The sequence below is a fragment of the Dipteris shenzhenensis genome, chromosome 17 (assembly GCF_047967505.1).
Source record: "Dipteris shenzhenensis isolate YYH24624 ecotype China chromosome 17, Dip_SZ_1.0, whole genome shotgun sequence".
NCBI classification, from domain to species: Eukaryota; Viridiplantae; Streptophyta; class Polypodiopsida; order Gleicheniales; family Dipteridaceae; genus Dipteris; species Dipteris shenzhenensis.
This window is the reverse complement of record NC_141612.1, coordinates 50,288,076-50,308,764: the sequence shown is the minus strand read 5'-3', so window position 1 is coordinate 50,308,764 and position 20,689 is coordinate 50,288,076. Positions and strand designations below refer to the sequence as shown.

Below are 20,689 nucleotides of genomic sequence, written 5' to 3'. Positions count from 1 at the left end.
CTCATATTACTTAACATGTTTTTTCCAAATAGAAGGAAAGCATTGCTCTAGGATGGCATATGATGGCAGTCAAGAAGTGCTTGCCATTTATTTGAACGAAGTGGCAGTCAAGAAATGGCAATCAAGAATTTGCTACCATTTCTTCATAAGAAATGGCACTCAAGATTTTGTTGCCATTTCATAATAAGAAATGACAATCAAGATTTTGCTGCCATTTTTTCGTAAGAAAGGGTAGTCAAGAATTGGTTGCCATTTGGTGTTGTCAATTATTACTAAGAAATGGCAGACAATAAAAGGTTGCCATTTTTTATTGCCATTTCAAGAACGAGTTTCCATTTCTAAGTGTCATTTTTGCAAAAAATATGGCAATTTGAGAAGCTGTTGCCATTCCATACATTAAAAAAGGCAAAATTGGAAATTGTGTGCCATTTCCTATTGCCATTTCTACCTAGTTTTGTAGTCGTGATATATATCTATATGTATATATATATATGTATACGTATGTATCTATATCTATATATACAACCATATAATCGTGAGATATTCCAATAGCCTTCGTCGAGCTCCAAAGACTGTCTCCCACTCAACAGCAAAAGAGAAATAACATACCATACTTTCCTTGGCACGATCTTGACGCCGCAACAATGTCACCATGCAAATTGCATTTTCTTGCAACTGCCATCTATGATTCCTGATCAGCTGCCCACATCAGGAAATCACGAGTTGCCTCCTGTTTGGAAAAACTATCTCACGAGTCATGTAGGTGCCTTTTTCCTGCACCTCCGGGCCGGCATCACACGATTACCACTACGTTTTGGCTTGCGATACGATCAATGATCCCAGCCACCTTTTTCGTACTGTGAACCAATAGTTGCAGCACTCGTCGTGCTGCTTGTTAATGTATCACGTTTGGAAACGCATTCTTCAAACCTCCGCCTGAATTTCTGAAAGTCGTCGTTTCCTGCGAATTTGAAGATCAGGTTGGTGGTTCTTGACTGATCTAGCTAGTTGCAAGTTGTACGAAGTGCATGACAGAGACACAAGCGCAGAAGAGTAGAATTCTTAGTGTATCTGGAAGGTGTGATTCGCCATCTCTGGAACCACGTAAACGGTGACAGGTTGAAACAATTTGCTCGAAACGTACCAGGAAGTCTATGCTTTACCAGGAAGTTTTGAAACCGGGAACGAGTTTCTTAGTACTCAGCACTCCAGCCGGACCGATAACCGATTCCCACTGGACATGGTGAGCATCCTGTACAACTTGTTGAACCATCCTCTAGATTCCTCCTATTCTGTTTGAAAGATTGAGATACAGCCTACAGGTAACAGAACGAACTTCCCTCCCCTCATAACTCCGGGCGTGGCTACAGCCAAGTGCCATCGCGTCCAGCCTCCACAATTTCGAATTCTCGTCTAAGTGTTCGTCTGCTTTGATTATTACTCCGAAGGTCCATCAAGACTCAAGTTACAGGATAATAGTTCTTTTTCGTTTTCCAAATTACTCGCAATGACTGGAATCGAGGCACGACTCTTGATTGGAGCTAACAGGTCTCTCTTGCGTTCTGCAGTCCATGCAAAATCAAATCATTGAAACCACAAGTTGCAATTTGAAGACAATATGGACCGCTTTGGGGATCAAAAGCCCCTCTTGGAAGAACAGATTTCTGATCAGCTGCCCCGGCCACAACAATCCTGCAAAGTTCGTCACATGTTCTCGATAGCACGCCGGGTCTGTAACAATCCTATAATATCACTGCCGACACAAAACGCCGTATTTTCTTATCGTAATACTGCGCCAAATATCCAAGGTTTTCTTATTTGTATAATTTGTCCTTATTACTGACCGTAGATCGCTGCGGAAATGTTGGGAACCTTCATTCTTATGCTGAGTGTTTGCGGATCCATAATGGTCGGATTGGATATCAAGGGGCAGGCAGCTGCTGTTGCCTGTTCGTTGATTATGATCATCTCGTCTGTCGGTCACATCTCCGGCGCGCATGTGAACCCGGCAATCACCGTTGCGTTTGCGGTAACCAAGCAATTCCCTTGGTCCCAGGTAATTAATCACCGTTATTATATCTCCATCACGACTGCGTTCTAGTCGTGCGCAGCTTTCTATTTGGCTAGGCTTTTAGCATTCCATGTGTTTATTGCAAATATCGCTGCACCAGTAGACAGCACTGCTTTGGCGGGAGCAATTCTGCTGCTTGCAACGCATCATCGTCGTTCTGTGTAACGTGGGAACTGCCATAAATGAATCGGATAGGACATTGCATTTGTGCTGTTATGTCGACAACCGAGGATGAATCAGAAATTGACGATCATGTGGATTGTGGGGATTGGCAGGTACCTTGGTACGCCGGGGGCCAACTCCTGGCGGCAACTTTCGCTATGTGGGTAACCAAGCTTCTCTACAAAGCGGGCAACAGTGTTGCATTGACGGAGCCAAGCGGTGGATGGGTCCAAGCCTTCGTGATGGAGCTGTTGTTGACCTTCGTGCTTTCCTTCTTGGCGACGGCCATCAATGCCCAGCCAAACTATGTCAGTCTATCTCTAACCATTTCTCTTTGATACCTACTGCGTAGGTGCGGGGGGTGTCTGATTTGTGTGTGTGTGTATGTGATGAGAGAGAGAGAGGCCTAGCTCGAATGGATCGACTCTTGAGAATTCCTTACGTCTAATTCGCCTCTCCTATTTGATTTGTGTGTGAGTGAGAGAGAGAGGCGTAGCTGTAAATCTGATAATGGATAGACTCTTGAGAATTCTCGCCAAGTAGACTCTTAAAATTCCTTAGGTCTAATTCACCTCTCCTACCAATTTCAATTAGTTTTGGTGAGTGGAGGCTTAATTAACCTATGTTTACCTATGGCTTAATTTATATATACTTTAATTAAGCTATGTTTCTCTATGGTTTGATTTATTTATGCACGTTTACGATAGGCAAACTAAAAGGAAGTTTTTTTTTTCTAAGCCCTCGTTAAGCCATGTGTCGTGATTATAGGTGTTGATCTTTATGAAGATCCAAGGGTTTGAAATATGCTTTCTAGATAGCAACCTTTTGTGAGCTCTCCTTAAGCCAAGGCCCTTGATTTTAGATTGATCTAAAGGTCTAAAACACTCCTTCCGAATTTGACCGAAAAGCATATTTTTTTATTCATTCTTCCCGCAAATCTATTTGTTAGATATCAATGCTCCACTCTCGTGTAACTACGCGAGAACCAGCTAACTCTACTTGTAAGCCCCCCATATGAGGAGAAGGCATTTGAATAGCTCGGTTATCCGGTAGGCCCTGGTTTGGACACTAGTTATGATGGAGCATTTCCTGAGGCAGCCCACTCTCGGGTTGTGGGGCCCGTTTGGAGCCTCAGATGATCCCGGATGGCTGTGGGCCAAACGATAACTGTAGGTTAGTTGCTCTGTTTTGCGCACCGGTTCTATAGTATGATCGGTGGCCTATTTCGGGACCGACCCCCAGTCGATCGTTTTGGGCAGACTGGGTCGGCCACCCAATTGAGCCTAACTGACTATGACTGGTGGCTATATAAGAGCAAGCCCGTGAAGCCCATTTCATCACTGGCTACAGCAACCCTGATTCCTTAGCATCTAGTCTCCGTCTTCTACTGTTTTCGGCATGCCATCGAAGCTTCTTTCATAAGAGCGCACGGTTGGGAGGTAGCGCCTCGGTAGCGCCATCTATTGTATCAGTTCTACAGTAATCAAAATTTTGATTCTCCATACTATCTTATCTTCTCTCTTGCGTACGAGATTTTGTTATCTGTTGAGCACAGACGTTGTATTATTTTCTTACATGGTATCAGATCCTGGACTCTAGCAAGAAGATTTGGTAGTGTGTTTTTGTTTGCGAGCAGATTGTGAGAGATGGCCCAGTCCGCAAGACCGCGAATCCCACCGTTTGGCAAAAGCGGAAAGTTGGACGGCTCTAACTATCCTCTCTGGAAGTTCAAGATGAAGACCATCCTAAGCGCATGTGAGCTTTGGGACATTGCTACTGGGGCAGACGTGAGGTCGGGAGACCGGATCCAACCAATGCAGGACAACAGATAGTACTAACTGCGGATGAGATTCTCGTGTGGACAAGAAGAAATGCAGATGCGCTGTGTTCTATTGTTTACAGTGTTAGTGATTCCATCATGGCGTTAATTTAACACGTCACCACAACAGAGGAGGCTGGACGGTCTTGAAAAATCAGCACGAGACCATGAATCAGACACGGATTCAGAATCTGGAGACTCAACTCACGAATGAAAAATTGTCTGAGTCTGAAGCGGCAGAGAAGTTCATCACCAGGGTAAAGAATATGCGCGATCAGATGACTGCGATTGGCATCACCATCACCAGCGAGAATCTAGCATGAAGGTGCATACGGATTCCCCCACCAAAGTACGATGGTCTTGTTATGGTGCTGAATACACAGAACGAAAATCTGCCCCTCAACTTTGAGGATTTCAGCGCGATGCTTCTGGAGGAGGAGATGCATCAAAAGATGAGGACTGGAGAAGATTCGGCTTTCTAGACCGGATCAAAAAAAGGTAAGGATAAGGACTCTAGTAACCCATCTTCTTCTGATGATAAAAAGAGAAAGAAGAAGATCAAGTGCTTCTATTGCAACAAGGTAGGGCACAAGTAGAATGAGTGCCACAAGAAGATTGCAGATGAGAAGAACGGAGTAAAGAAAGAGTCCAGCAATAGTGCGCAAGTAGTACCAATAGAGCTGTTCGTTGCAATTGAGGAGATTTTCATGGAAGCAGTTCATGTACCTGCGGATGAACCGTGAATCATTGATAGTGGTGCATCACGCCACATGACTAGTTTTAAAGATTGGTATACTTCTCTACAGCCGCTAGGGAATGACATCATGGTAGTAGTCGGCAATGATGCAAAATGTCCAACAAAAGGAAAAGTTACGATTGCTCTCAAGTCAGATGGATTTGTAAAACAGTTGTCCGATGTTCTTTATGTGCCAGATATAAAGAGAAACTTGTTGTCCGTTTCTACGATCACGGATCGGGACCTCAAAGTTCAATTCGATAAGAATGGTGCACAGATCCTAGATCTTCAAGGAAAGGTCGGTAAAGGTACACGACGCAACAACATCTACAAACTCTCAGCTTTTAGCGCTCGAGCGGATGTGAAGAACACTAAGCTGTGGCATGAGAGATTTGGTCATCTAAACCTTAGTTCTTTGAAGGAGATGCATAAAAGTGGAATGATTGCAGACCTACTAGAAATTTCAGATCTGCCCGATGTATGTGAAGCTTGCATGATGGGCAAGCAGCATCGGTGGCCCTTTCCTAAAGAGGCCAGGAGGGCAAAGGCTCCTCTAGAGCTCGTTCACACGGACCTCTGCGGAAAGATGGAGATGGAAGCTTCGGGTGGTTCCTTCTACTTCATGATGGTGATCGATGACTACAGTAGAAGGATATGGATATACTTCCTGACGACGAAAGACGAGGCTTTTAGTAGGTTCAAGGAATGGCATGTAATGGTCGAGAAAGAATCGGGAAGGAAGTGAAGAAGCTGAGATCAGACAGAGGTGGAGAGTTCACATCGACTGAATTCGAAAGTTACTGCAAAAGTCACGGAATCAAGAGGCAAAAACCCCTGCCACATACATCACAGCAAAATGGAGTAGCAGAACGCAAGATGCATGTCATTTGTGAAATGGGCTAGAGTATGATGAAAAGGAAAGATTTGCCAAAGACTTTCTGGGCTAAAGCATGTAACACTGCAGTTTACATTCTCAATTGTAGCTACACGAAGGCTGTGAACGGGATGACTCCACTGTAGGCCTTTTCTGGTAAGAAACCTTCAGCTGCACATTTCAGAGTTTTTGGATGTGACTATTTTGTGCATGTCCCTGATGCTACTAGGACCAAATGGGAACCGAAGAGCCGGAAGTGTATTTTCTTGGGCTACAGTGAAGAGGCGAAGGGTTACCGTCTCTATAACCCTATTACCAAAAAGGTAATTGTAAGTCGCGATGTGGTCTTCTCAGAATAGCCGCATCATTTGGAGGAGGATGCTCTCTTCCCAGACAACCAGGACCAGGATATCCATCCAGTACCACAACCAACAGTAGACTAAACTCCCCCAACGGTGCTTGGGAGGATTCAAGACAAAGAAGATGAAGAAGAACCTGCAGAACCACAACAGCAACGACCATTCCTGAAGAGGATAAAGCAGCTTTTGGATCACAGAGAACCTCCAGCCATTGAGGAGGAACCATCTGAACACCGCCGGTCCAAGAGATTATAGGAGCAAAGAAGGGCACAAGAACACTTGGTCAACTATGCTTTGATGATAGAAGTGATCCGTGCTGATGAACCCAAGTGTCTTGAAGAGGCATAGGGCAATGATAGGTGGATGGAGGCTATGCAGTCAGAGTATGACTCCATAATGAACAACACTTGGGACCTTGTGGATCGATCACATAAACGCAAGTTGGATAAGACCAAGTACAAGTCCGATGGCATGTTGGATAAGTACAAGGCTCGGCTCATGGCAAAAGGATTTGCACAGGTACATGGTTTTGATTATCAAGATACTTTTGCTCCCACAACTCGATTAACCTTAATTCGTAGTGTTTTGGCTTTAGCTACCTAGGGAAGTTGGCCCGTGTTTCAGATGGATGTGAAATCTACCTTTCTGAATGGAGATCTCAAGGAGGAGGTATACGTGGAACAACCACCAAGTTTTGAGATCCCCGATTCAGAAGGTAAAGTTTGCAAACTGAAGAAGGCACTTTATGGGCTGAAACAGGCCCCACGAGCGTGGTACCAGTGAATGGATGCCTACTTTCTGCAAAACGGGTTCAGGAGGAGCCCATCTGATGCAAATTTGTATATCTCAGAGAAGGAGGCAGGTGTATGATCGTGGTCCTTTATGTGGACGACCTTGTCATAAGAGGGAACCATGAAGAGAAGATCTCGCAGACGAAGCATTTGCTAGGAAGAGAGTTTGAAATGACAGACCTCGGACTGATGCATTTTTGTTTGGGGATTGAAGTTTGGCAAGAGCCAAAATAGATCTTCATTTCACAGCTGAAGTATGCTGGAGAGATACTGAAGGCATTTGGCATGGCTGAGTGCAAAACAGTTGGTACCCCTACGGAGGTTGACGCAAAGCTCTCAAACGAGGATTCATCACCGCTAGTGGACGAAGCAAAGTACAGAAGGCTTGTTGGCAGCTTGATTTACTTGTGCAACACACGGCTGGTCATCAGTTTTGCGACTGGTGTACTAAGCATGTTTTCCAATAAGCCCCGGGAGAACCATTGGAGGGCAGGGATGTGGGTGCTGAAATACATCAAAGGCACACTTGATTATGGCATCACCTATACCAAGGGCAACATCTTGACCAGATTCTGTGACTCAAATTGGGTAGGAGACATGGGCAGCAGGAGATCAGTGATAGGGTATTGTTTCTCACTTGGATCTCGAGTTGTGTCATGGGTCAGCAAGAAGCAACCCACAGTTGCTCTTTCTTCTACCGAGGCTGAGTACAAATCTGCATGCTTTGCTTCTTGCGAGGCAGCGTGGTTGAGGAGGATTTTGGGAGACATGGGTGTAGTGCAGAACAAGCCTACACAGTTATCATGTGACAATAAGAGTTGCATGGTGATTGCAAAGAACCCGATGTTCCACGCTCGCACAAAACACATTGAGATTCAATATCACTTTGTATGCGAGCTCATCATGGATGGAGAGGTCGACTTGGTTTACTGTCCAACTACAGAGAATGCTACGGACATCTTCACGAAGGCTCTTGGAAGAGACTTGTTGGAGAGGCATCTTCATCGACTTGGCATTGGGCCAAAAAAGTAAGTTCACTTGCGGGTGGACATTGAGGGGGGGTGTTAGATATCAATGCTTCACTCTCGTGTAAATATGCGGGAACCAGCTAACTGTACTTATAAGCCCCCCATATGAGGAGAAGGCATTTGAGTAGCTCGGTTATCCGGTCCTGGTTTGGACACCAGATGGGGGCCATGTGTGGCCTGATGGCTGGACGGCTTCAGATAGAGTTGGCACACCACCAACTAGGCTACATGCAAGTGCGGGAAGGCATCCCTTGACTGACCGCACTGAGGGTAGACGAAGCATTTCTCGAGCTCTCGGGCTGCGAGGCCCGTTTGGAGCCTCAGATGATCTCGGATGGCTGTGGGCCGAATGACAACTGTAGGTTAGTTGCTCTGTTTTGTGCACCAGTTCTATAGTATGGTCAGTGGCCTATTTTGGGACCGCAGTCGACCGTTTTGGGTGAACTAGGTCGGCCATCCAATTGAGCCTAACTGACTATGACTGGTGGCTATATAAGAGCAAGCCCGTGAAGCCCATTTCATCACTGGCTACAGCAACCCTGATTCCTTAGCATCCAGCCTCCATCTTCTACTATTTCTAGCACACCATCGAAGCTTCTTTCACAGGAGTGCACGGTTGGGATGCAGCGCCATCTATTGTATCAGTTCTACAGTAATCAAATTTTTGATTCTCCATACTATCTTGTCTTCTCTCTTGTGTACAAGATCTTGTTATCTGTTGAGCACAGACGTTGTATTATTTTCTTGCACTATTATATAAGGAGGGAGATAATTGCATATTTTCTTTCTTACCATTAATTGATTGAGTAATTGTTGGACAAAGTTGAGGACCTTGCTACTGAAACTACAATTGGATAATAGTGAGGATTTAGGTCCAATCTGGAGTTAGAGCCATGATGGAAAGGCTGCCTACTGCAACCTAGTTTAATTTATTTTATGCATAGACTATGTGCAAAGGGGCTTACTGAAACATTCAAGAAAATATTTGAACCCAAAACATTCATTTTCCAACTCACGGGCCCTACCATCAAGCTAAATAGTAATCTCACAGGAATATTATGTACCCTTTTTCTTAAGATAGTACTATATGCCCTTCATAAGTTGCCCCCTCCCTTTCTTTCATGTCCCTTCCTTATTGAATTCAACCTTTCCCCTTCCCCCTCTAACTATTGCCCCTCCCTCTTCCCCCTTTATTTAATTCAAGCCCTCCCATCCCACTCACACTCCCCCCACAAACTAGTTAATTAATTGCCCCAAATTCAATCGGGGTACCTATTCTTTCATGTTTCTTGGGTTGTGGCCAGAGGGTTCCGGTTGGACCTTTTATAGATCCTCTAAAAAGAATAGGAAGTTGGTCCAAGAGGTCCATCACTTTGCAACCCTCTTATAGATGGACAACTTGCCAATTCCATGACTCAATAAAGATGAACAGAGACATACAAAAGCTTAATACTACTAACTATATCTCTTGGAAAAGTTGTGATAGAAAAATTCAAGATTTTATTAACGATAATGTAATTACCCCTAAAAAACATCTCATTAAGAATCCAGCAAATAGCTAGATGAAGATAATGTGCTCATAGAAATGTGTACCTCTCACGTGGATGTAGGCACCATGAAAATGACAGCTCAAAAATAGAAAACTAGCTTTTAGAATAGTAATAACATCATTAAAAGAGGAAGCATATCTAGAAATTTATACAATATGCCACAATGCATGAGCCTTGACTTTTATGCACATGTCCTATTAACCTTGTAGGCATAATCCAACAATATCATAGACAACCTAGCCTTCACCCACAAGCTCCCCACATGTCCTATAAAGCTTGTATGCAGAACCTAACAATATGGTAGTCCCGCATATTGCTTCCCCTTGAGAGTGCTCTCAACGGAAGCAAGAACGGAAGAGGGAGAGAGAGAAATAGAGAGCCACACAAGTTTTAGTGGGTGCAGAACCACCCTAATCTTCTTTTTCATTCATTTATATATGTGTTTGAGTATTGTACATACCCGGGGTAAAGGCACAGTGACCTTTAACCCCCACAACCTCCCACTTAAAGGACAATGTGCCTTTAAGGGAGAACGACCATTGAACATACTATCCAATGCCCATCAATACACAACAATACTCAAACCGCTGACTAGGTAGACTCTTCGTTAGCATATCTGCAGGGTTATCATCAGTATGAACCTTGACAAGCTCTATGCGCTTGTCCTCAAGTACCTCCCTGATGAAATGGTACCTGACCTCAATGTGTTTGGTCTTTGCATGAAAGACCGGATTCCGTGCTAGCTGAATAGCACTCATGGAATCACCATGCAATGTCGGTACACCTGTATGAATCCCCAAATCTCCCACTAGCCGATCAAGCCATATAGCCTCCTTGCAACCCTCTGTGGGCGGCAACATACTCAGCCTCTGTGGTAGACAAAGCAACGCACTTCTGTGCGTGAGACATCCACGACACTGCACCACCTGCAAAGGTGAACACATAACCAGAAGTGGATCTCCTACTATCCACATGCCCTGCATAGTCTGAATCTGTGTACTCAAGTACACGCATGTCTCCTTTACCAAAGCAAATGCACATCTCCTTGGTACCCTTCATGTACCTCATGATGCACTTAACTACCTCCCAATGCCTCTTTCCTGGATTAGCCATATACCGGCTAACAACTCCCACTGCAAATGCAATGTCTGGTCTAGTAGCTATCATAGCATACATAAGACTCCCAACTGCTGATGCATAAGGAACCTTGGCCATCATGGCCCTCTCCTCATCTGATTTGGGACTATCTTTATGACTCAGTTTCACATATGGAGGCAATGGAGTACTCACTGCCTTCCCCCCCTCCATATTGAAACGTTGCAATACTTTTGTAACATACTCTTTTTGTGAAAGCCAAAGGAGTTTCCTACTCCGATCACAGGTGATGCGCATACCAAGAATATGACCTGCAAGTCCCAAATCCTTCATATCAAAGGCCTAATGCAACTTGGCCTTTAATGCATCTAGCTCATAAGTATTCTTGCTAGCCAATAGCATATCATCCACATATAGTGCCAAGATTATCAGGTTATTATCCTTAGCCCTTTTAGTGTAGAGGCAGTGATCAATTTCACTCCTTTAAAAACCCTGGGACCGAATGAAAGCATCAAACTTCTGATACCATTCTCTAGGTGCTTGCTTAAGACCATAGAGACTCTTCTTTAGCTTGCAAACTAAATGCTCTTTGCCCTTTTCTTCAAAGCCTTCCGGCTGCACCATGTAAATTTCCTCATGCAAATCCCCATGCAAGAAAGCTGTCTTGACATCCATTTGCATAAGCTCCATATCCTCTATTGCCACAGAAACCAAGTCCCAAGTCTTATTCTTCATAAGTGAACTCATCTCTGATTGCATAGCATACTCCCACTTGCGTTGATCCTCACACATCATAGCCTCTCTGTAGCAAGAAGGCTCCTCGCAATCAGTAAGCATCACATAGTCTACCCCTGGAACAAACCTATCAGGTGGTCTAGACACTCTAGATGATCTTCTCAAGGGCATTTCAGCTTGCTGTCCCACTTGCATATCAGCCACATTTGGCTCATCATTTCCACCAATAGATGATCCATCATCTACCCTTGATTGTATACCTGTGGGAGTACTTGTTGGTACCATTTCTTGCACATTTGGTGCATGGACAGCTTGCTGTCTATCAACATAGGCAGGTGGATTCATATCCTGGAAAGTGATTCTCCTCATTTCCACATCCCTCATGGGTGCCTTATGCATCTTCTTCTCATTGAAGACCACATCATGGCTGCGTATGATCTTCTTTGCTTCTGGATCCCAGAGACGATAGCCCATCTCTCCACTTTCACCATAACCTAGAAAGATGCATTTCCTAGACTTAGGATCTAGCTTCTTTCGAAGCTCTTTTGGCACATGTGCATATGCCTCACACCCAAATATACGCAAATGAGAGTAAGAGGGCTTCTTTCCACTCCATGCCTCTTCAGGAATACCACCATCCAAACTCTTACTAGGTGATCTATTGATCACATGCACTACAGTCTTCATTGCCTCAGCCCAAAAACCACCAGAAAGACTTGCATTGGAAAGCATGCATTGCAACCTTTCTTGAATGGTACGGTTCATCTTTTCTGCAACTAGATTTTGCTCTGGAGTACGAGGGGATGTAAGCTCCCTCTTAATCCCATGAGTATCACAGAAATGCTAAAAGTCATGAGAGAGATACTCTCCACCATTGTCAGTCCGTAGGCATTTAAGCGTTCTACCTGACTGGATTCTCAACCAAGGCCAGCCATTTTTGAAATACCTGGAACACATCACTCTTCCAAGCTATAGCATAAGCCCACACTTTCCTAGTTGCATCATCAATGAATGTCACATAGTATTCAGCCCCGCCTAATGACCGTGTAGGCATGGGACCACATACGTCTGAATGCACCAAATCAAGCATTTCAAACTCTTTATTTCCCCTTCTTTTATGGGCTGATTTAGTCTGCTTCCCATAGAGACAGTGCTCACAAAATTCAAAATCAGAGAAACTCAAATGTGGTACATAACCCAAACGGCATAAGAGTTTCATTCCATTCTGGCTCATGTGCCCCAACCTGCAATGCCACAAAGAAGTGCTTAGCTGCTCGGTTATTGCAACAACATGATCAAATACCCCTGATACATGTAAGGGATACAAAGTCCCACACTTGGCACCCCTAGCCAAAAGCATAGAGCCCTTTTGAATTTTCCAACTTTGAAAGCCAAAAGTGGTGTGAAAACCAGCATCATCTAGCTGACCCACTGAAATAAGACTCTTGGTCAACTTAGGCACATGTCTCACATGTTTCAAAACAAATGCAGACCCATTTGCAAAAGAAAACTTTATGTCACCTGCTCCCACTATGTCACATGCATAGTCATTTCCAAGATGCACACAACCTGTCTTTCCACTATCATAAGTGGAGAACCATTCCCTATGGGGAGTAACATGGAATGAAGCACCAGAATCCAAAATCCAATCCTGGGAATATGCATCATCTGAAGTGGTAAGCAACTCTGCAGATAAACTAGACATGAAGAGAACATCATTGTCACTATCATGTGTGACTGCATTGATCTCCTTGATCTTCACTTTTCCTTTGTCCTCCCTTGGACTCTCTTCCTTTTGATTTGCACCCCAATTTTCATTCTTTTTCTTATCCTTTTGCTCTCTTTTCAGCTTGTAGCAATCCTTTTTCATATGGCCCTTCTTGCCACAATGGTAACACTCAATGTTCCGTGCCTTGGATTTGCTACGAGACTTCCCTCTTTCTTGGGACTTCCCCCTGAACTGTGATCTACCCCTTTGCACATTTAAGGCTGCATCTTGCTTGTTGCCATCCATAGACTTCCGTCTAATCTCCTCAGCCAACAAGCTACCCACAACATCATCAAATTTTAGTACTCCACCAGGTGCAGAGTTACTGACAGCTGTACGGAAGGTATCCCATGAGGATGGCAATGAACATAAGAGAAATATTGCCTTAGTCTCTACATCAAAATTCATCTTCTGAGCCTGAAGCTGGCTGAAAATAATATTGAATTCATTCAAGTGAGAAGCAATGGAGACCCCTTCCTTCATCTGCAGCTCAAACAACCTCTTCATGAGGTAAACTTTATTAGAGGCAGTTTCCTTCTCATAAGTGGCACACAGTTTCTTCCACAAATCTTCAGTAGTCTGCTCATTTACTACTGTGAAATAAACTGACTCTGCAAGATGAAGTCTAATAGTAGACTTTGCTAATGCATCCCACTCATTCCCATCATCCTCAGACATATTTGCAGGCTTAGCTTCAATCCTTGCCAAGGGTTTAATCTGCTTCTTTTGAATAAGCACATCCCTTATTTGTTCTTTCCACAAAGAAAAGTTTGTCCCATCAAACTTTTTAATGTTGAAAAACTCCTTTTTCGTTGAGTGGGTCACATGAGACCTGCGTTGGAGTCCCACAACTTTTCCTATATTTGCATCAAGCGGTCCCTTTCTTCTTAGTATGCCATCAGGCAAGTTTAAAACCATGCCGATGGTTGGAATAGCATGTTGTTATAGTGTAATGCAAGTGCAATCAAATTTTAAAACAAGTGGTTAAAAGCTAATCCTAAACGAAGGAAAATATACTTCCTTATGCAGCCATCGTGCTGGTTTTATTTTAGTATGCGTCGCAGTTAATCCTAAATCAAGAAAAATGTATTTCCTTGCAACCACCACGTTGGTTCTTGGAACTATTTTAGTGCTCCTTTCAGTTAATCCTAAACTAAGGAAAATTTATTTCCTTATACAACCAATATGTTAGTTCTATTTTAGTGTAGGTTGCAAGGAAAATGCATTTTCTTGCAACCACAATGCTGGTTCTTGGAACTATTTTAGTGCTACTTGCAACAATTAATACTAAAACCAACGAAAATGCACCAATTAGTTATGCAATGACTACAACCAGCAATGGTTACAATAATAGTATTATTTATATTAGAGGCTTAAAAGAGATTACACTCGGAGGGTATAACAACTCAGCCACCATTACTAAGAGCTAAAGCTGAACAAAGACACTACATATAACTCAAGAATTTGTAAGAGCCTCTTTCACTACCTCGAAGTAATAGTAACAGTAGATTTTATGATAAAAGTATTACATTAAAGTTGAAATAAAAGAGATTACACTTGGAGCAAAAGTTGATGAACAAAAGAGATTACATCCAAAGACGAATATGTTAGCACTTGTTATGTTTTTGTGGCACTTCTTATAGCACTTATCAACTCAACACCACCGCGGTGGTGGGACCTAGTGTAAGTATTCCATTTCCCTTACATTCTAGTTGGACACTTTGTCCGAAGTTGTTCAGTCAAAGTGTCCCTTGAAGGTGAGGGAATTGGAAAATCTTTTGCTCAAGGATTCCAACATCTTCATGAAATCTATCTAAAACTAGAAAAACCTTAATCAATCATCTCAAAACTAGAGCCATAACTGTATGAGAGATGCCTAACATCTTTTGACATTTCCCTCACCTTTTGGGTGAAGAGGAAAATAGGAGGAAAATGGAGCAATTTCAACCATCAGGATTTGTCTAAACCGAACCAGCTCGATGATATATTGTTGTACATGCAAAAAACACAGTCTAATTAAACTAATAAAAGCTACTAGAAAACAAAACAATTTCTACCATCCTTCTAGTTTGGGACAATCACATAGCTGGTTTCTGACCTAAACATGGCTCGATGATCGATGATATATAACAATTAGAAAATAACAATATATTCTTGTTCATTTTTGTATTTCTGTTTAATCACGTTTTCAATCACGTAATTGCTATTTGACTTGGACCAACTCGATGATGTTCCAACCATTGAGTTGGTTTAGGACAATCACATTAAGTCCAAACCAACCCAGTTTAGAAATTAACTAGTATATGACCCGAGCTAGTGGGAAATTAAATTTGAATAATTAACTACTAAGAAACACAACAATTTCAACCATCGAGCTGGTCATCAATTAGACAAGAATAATATATTGTTGTTTTATTCTATTGAAAAATGTATTGTTAAATTTTGTTCAACCATGTCGACCTAGGACAATCACATAACTGGTGTTTAACCTAAGCTAGCCATGGTTGCATGATGCTCCAAACACTAGCCTGATTTAGGAGAATTACATTAAGTTCGAGCCAACTTAGCGTAGAAATTGAACATTCTAAAACTCAATCACAGATGACCACTGAGTTGGTTTAGCATAATCACATGATGTTCCAACCACTGGGTTGTTTTAGGACATTCACATCAAGTCCAAGCCAGCTCGGTTTTAAAATTAAACAATTAAACTATTCCAAAACTCAATCTGACAACCACACAGGGTTGGTTTAGGCAACCACTGATATGCATTGTATCCAGCATGTGTATGATGTACTCGTCAAAGTTCTTGCATCTCGTCTGCTTTCTACATATGTCCTTATTTTAGATTGGGATGATCATGCATTCCTTCTGCCCTACATCCAACCGCTGGAGCCACATTTGTCCTTTTGATTGACAAATCTTTGACATTGTGTACCCAATCTGTTTCTCCTGTGTTTTAGGGGACACCAACATAGCTAATGCCACCCTAGTTGCTGCTAATTGATCTAAGCTAGCATGAATTTGTAACTACTTTCTATTACTACTCTACAAATTGTCTTCTTTCTTGTTGTTTTTTTGCCCTTTGCAAACGTTTCAAAAGTGTCTTCCATTTTCATTTTGATACCATGCCATTGCTTTTCTCAACCCGCAATTCGTTCCTTGTGCTTGACAAAGCTTTTCAGCTTTCCTATCCCGAAAGCTCTGTCTACTTCTCTTGCAAGCCATGACGAGCTGCATCTTGCCATTGATGCCATGGTGATGATCAGCTAGCCATTGATGCCATGGTGATGATCAACTAACCTCTAGAATAGACCCTCTAGAATAGAGACCAGCTAGCTATTGAGAGTTCACGCTCAACATCATTTGATCACGTGTGCATAGCACCATCATGTGATCATATGTGCATAGCACTAACCTTATAGAGTGCTATAAAGGAAAGGGTTATACCCCCTAACCCTAACCCTAATGGGTTTGTATATATTCTATTTTTTTAACTAATTTAGTGTACAGTTAGTCATTTGTGGTGTGCTCTCTAGCTGTGCCCTCTCTCCTCACCTCCACTCTTCTCCTCTCCCCTCTTCATATTTTGTCATGGTATCAGAGCTCCCTTGCCTTCTGTTGAGGCATTGTGATTCCTGAGAGTGTGAGAGAGTCTCAGAGATTGAGTGTTCTTTCACTTCCATTGAGTGATAGAGAAAATTCCGTCCATGAGAGTTAGATTTTTGTTAATCTCCTTCCATTCATTGTTCTTGAGAGGAAATTTCCATTCATTTTTTATGTTCTTTGTGAGGATTTCCATTCATCCTCCTTGAGAGTTTCTTCATGAGAGAGAGAGAGAGACTCAGAGTCATAAGGCATTGAGATACTTGTGAGATTCATTTATGAGAGAGGTTTTTTCTTCTCTTTGTGAGTCTGTGAGAGAGACCTAAGGAGAGACCTACGGAGATCTCAGCTCCTTCAAGTTCATACCCCATCAACTGCAAAGTCTCCACAGCAATCCAAATGAATGGGTCATGAGCTCCAAACTTGGTTGTCGACCCTGCAATAGAGCTGTCGGCCCTGCAATAGCTCCCGTCTTCCAAGCGACCCTGCATCAAAGCTCTTCCATTGATGGCTCCTTCTATGCTTCCACGAGATCCTCCATCAATGACGAGTCCACACAATGACTAGCCAATGTACTTCTTTGTAGCCCTCAACACGATGCCTCCTTGCTCCATCAAAGACCCGCATCTACAAATGGCTCATGAAATAGCTCCTCCAGCGCTTTGTAACATCCTCCAGCCTTGACTCCTCAATGACCTCTAGCCAGCCGTGACGCTCATAGGAGCTCCACCGACTACAGCCACCTGCCAAAAGATTTCAATGGAATCTTCTATAGATTCCGGTGGTCAATTCTCTGACACATGGCCTTCTCCTTATCTTCAAGGAGTTCACTCAACCACAGGGCTTGGTTAAGGACCAACCACGTGGCATCCTTATCTCTAAGTGCCACATCATCTCATCTGACACCTCAGCAATTGCCATGTTAGCAGTCCACGTCACCCTACCAGCTCAGCTACCATGTCATCTGCCATGTCATTAGTGACACATCATCATTGCCACATCATCTGTTGACATCATCATCTATGCCACCTCAGTAGTGCCACCTTAGTTGTCCAATCAGCACTGACCTCTATAGGCACACAGTGCTCCACAATCACTGCATGTGACCAGTCCTACCACCTCAGCACAGGGCTCCACTAGCACACCTGTTGCTAGGCATAGTGCCACATCAACACTGCATGTGACCCACAATGACACATCATCATTGAGCACATTTGCACTCCTTTTTCCCCTCCACCTAGATCAAGTCATATCTCATAAGTGTCTTGGCTTATAGGATTGATCACGTCTACATGAGAAAGGTTCCTGTCCTCTTATGAATAAGCAGACTAGGAATCAGATTCACTAGTATACCTTCTACAAAATTTCTCATAACTTGTCACTTCTATCATAAATCTCTCTTGTAGATGGGATCGTGCCATAAGAGAAAATATAACGAAGTTTTCTCTTCATTGGAATAGGGAGTACAAAAATTGAAGAAGCAAGCTTGAATTAGCATTGAGTTTTAGCTAGAGGTAGCCTAAATATTATTGTCAAGGGAATACTATATATAGCTATCTTGCTACACTTTATTTTGAACGCCAATTCCATGCGAGATTAAGGGAATCGCAAAATGAATAATTCTTGTGAGAGGTTGTAGATATAGTGAGAATGAAATAGTGATGGCTCATTACTATCATCTTGGTTAGGGTTTAAATAAAACGTCCAATTCCATTCCAAATGACACATGGGGAAAACACAGAGATGATGTACTCTTTAAGTGTATGGAAGGACATGTATTAGCTCTCTATTAGTTAGGGATGTCCTATTTCTAGAACCTTAATAGAGGAGGATAATGGGAAATATTCCTATGCATGAAGAAGGAGAACCACTTGGCTTAGATGGGCTAGCAATATCATGACATACTTTGCTCCTCTTGTCATACATTCTCTATACAATTCACTAAAAAGCCCTATTCATGTGCTTTTAAAGTATTGTACCATTAATTGTTTCCTAATGGACCATGGATATTTCAAAGGGAACATATTGTTATGGTAAGCTACCATGTATATGAGTTTATAATGTAGAAGATCTATGTTTATAGAGTAATCTATGTGAGTGGGATCTTAGTGCTCACAAAGTTCAACATTTTGAGTATACAAGTACAAACCATTAGATTGTATGTCAATAAACTATTTACATGTCTATACATCAACAATGTTGTGAGCAGTTACAAACTTAAGAATAGTGGAATAATCTTGGTTGTAGATTCAGACGTTAAAAGAAATGAATATTGAATTTGGTGTGAAATGTCTTCATGGATTTTGGCAAGGAGATGGAATTTAGTTGTTTGTGACCCTTAAGGGTGGTTTTTAATTTCTTGATATGGGAAATTTAAAAAATTTCTCTCTTAAGGACAGCCTTATTCTTCTATAACAATCTTTGTCTTTCAAAGAAAGATTTATTCTTCTAGGTTAGTCTTTACTCAGCTCCAAACCTTTACAATTCATTCAATCACATCACATTGGTTGATAGATGTAGTGATCCCAAGGTTATAGGTAATTGCATTGATGCACACTATATGTAGCACAATTAGAGGCATAGCAATGAATATTACAGTCCTATTTTAGGTACCATAACATTTCTACCATAAAATTTTGGAATTTCATTAATAAAAAGAATTATTTTCTTTGTTAGAAGTCCTTCTTACAAGGCAATACATACATTCACTATAGTTTTATATATTGCAGGATGCTTTCACTGAAGCAGTTGCCATTGGGTTGACTGTAGCTTCAAACATGCTATTAGGGGGGTATGTAAATATACCACACCCACTACTTTAGCTTTGATTAGATTTTATGAGCAATTTTATTGTTTTTTTTAAATATGTAGAATAGAAGAATATCATTGTGCATCCACAATAATGGTGTATATTTTTAAAACTACATTTTAATTTAGCTTTAATAGCTCTATTTTGAGATTGTTAGTACACAGATTCTATATGTTTCTCTATGATGGCTAAATCATGATATCATGCAGGGCTATTTCAGGAGCATCCATGAATCCGATAAGATCTTTGGCCCCTGCTATTATACAAAAAAGTTATAAACATATTTGGATATACTTAGTGGCTCCTACAGCTGGAGCCATTATAGGTGCCATATCTTATAAAGTCTTACAAATAGGATCTATTATAAAAAATGAAGCTCATTATTGTACATGCAATAGATGATGCTAAAATATTCAAAAGAATTACTTTCTATTTCAATTTTCTATCCTAGGTTTAGTAAACTTCTAGAAATTGACTCAAGCATGTCCCTCTCTTTATTCTTTAAGGATAATTTCATTGTTTAAGCTTAGAGACACACCCCTTGATCATGGAAAAAGAAAGAAACAGAGAGAGGTCTAGTCCTATTATAGTGGTGAAACTTGGCTTTTAGCATACTTTTGTATTGCTCCTCTTTTGTTTTTGAAGTTACAAACACTATACTCATTAATTTTGGGCTAGTGCACTCTCCAAGTTTATTTTTATCAAAGCTTTAAAAAATAGAAATTATAAAATTTAATGTAACATTACATCCAAAGTAGAGTTACATCAAAAGCACTTTTAAAATCTCAAGAAAATTTTGTAACGGTGTTAGAAAATGCCTAATAAGAGGGGGGAAAATAATTTAAATCCATAGAAAAACTCTTCTTCTTCACTATAGTTACTAGAAGATATGCATATTGGTGCTCTCTATATGAGAAGCATTGAGTCTTATGCTTTGTACATATCTTGATGAGTAATAAAATGACAACACAAAAAAAGAGGCAAGGAATCTGAGCAGCAACCAAGCCATATCTTGCTTCGGTTGATCCAATCAGGATTGAGAATGAGAAATACCTTACCCTATTGGAAGTGATTGAAGAAACCTATCTCTGAGAGGATGAGGTGTTATGTCAGCTCTCGAATGACACCTTTGATGATGTCATTGACTATGGTCCTCCAATCAATCCAACAATCAATGGGATTGCATGCTTTGATGACTCGAGCCTCATCGATCTATCTAAAGGCAATCCAACGAACACAAAAGGCAATCAAGGATGTTGCACTAGAGTACGACATGTCCCCCCTCC

At 41.8% G+C, this 20,689-nt stretch overlaps 1 protein-coding gene across 4 annotated transcripts; it reads left to right on the top strand.

The window, feature by feature from the left end:
• The first annotated feature begins 771 nt into the window (after nt 1-771).
• LOC147892246 (aquaporin NIP6-1-like) lies at nt 772-19,938 on the top strand. 4 transcript variants are annotated; one of them, XM_087388920.1, is made up of 7 exons: nt 772-1,243; nt 1,323-1,464; nt 1,569-1,729; nt 1,850-2,056; nt 2,347-2,541; nt 19,324-19,385; nt 19,613-19,938. In XM_087388920.1, exons 3-7 carry the CDS (start codon nt 1,619-1,621, stop codon nt 19,803-19,805), a joined length of 768 nt encoding a protein of 255 aa, XP_087245046.1. In that variant the 5' UTR covers nt 772-1,243; nt 1,323-1,464; nt 1,569-1,618; the 3' UTR covers nt 19,806-19,938. The 4 variants fall into 4 exon arrangements, with proteins under 4 accessions (XP_087245046.1, XP_087245049.1, XP_087245045.1 ...); XM_087388923.1 differs by lacking the exon at nt 1,323-1,464 and having other exon boundaries at nt 1,928-2,056; XM_087388919.1 differs by lacking the exon at nt 1,323-1,464.
• Nucleotides 19,939-20,689: the final 751 nt, after the last annotated feature.

Bases quoted from the DNA above. Each gene is read 5' to 3' on its own strand.
- LOC147892246 (XM_087388919.1), top strand. From the start codon at position 1,619: ATGGACCGCTTTGGGGATCAAAAGCCCCTCTTGGAAGAACAGATTTCT. The intron at 2,057-2,346 runs GTAATTAATCAC...GGGGATTGGCAG, and splicing joins AGCAATTCCCTTGGTCCCAG to GTACCTTGGTACGCCGGGGG. The intron at 2,542-19,323 runs GTCAGTCTATCT...TATATATTGCAG, and splicing joins TCAATGCCCAGCCAAACTAT to GATGCTTTCACTGAAGCAGT.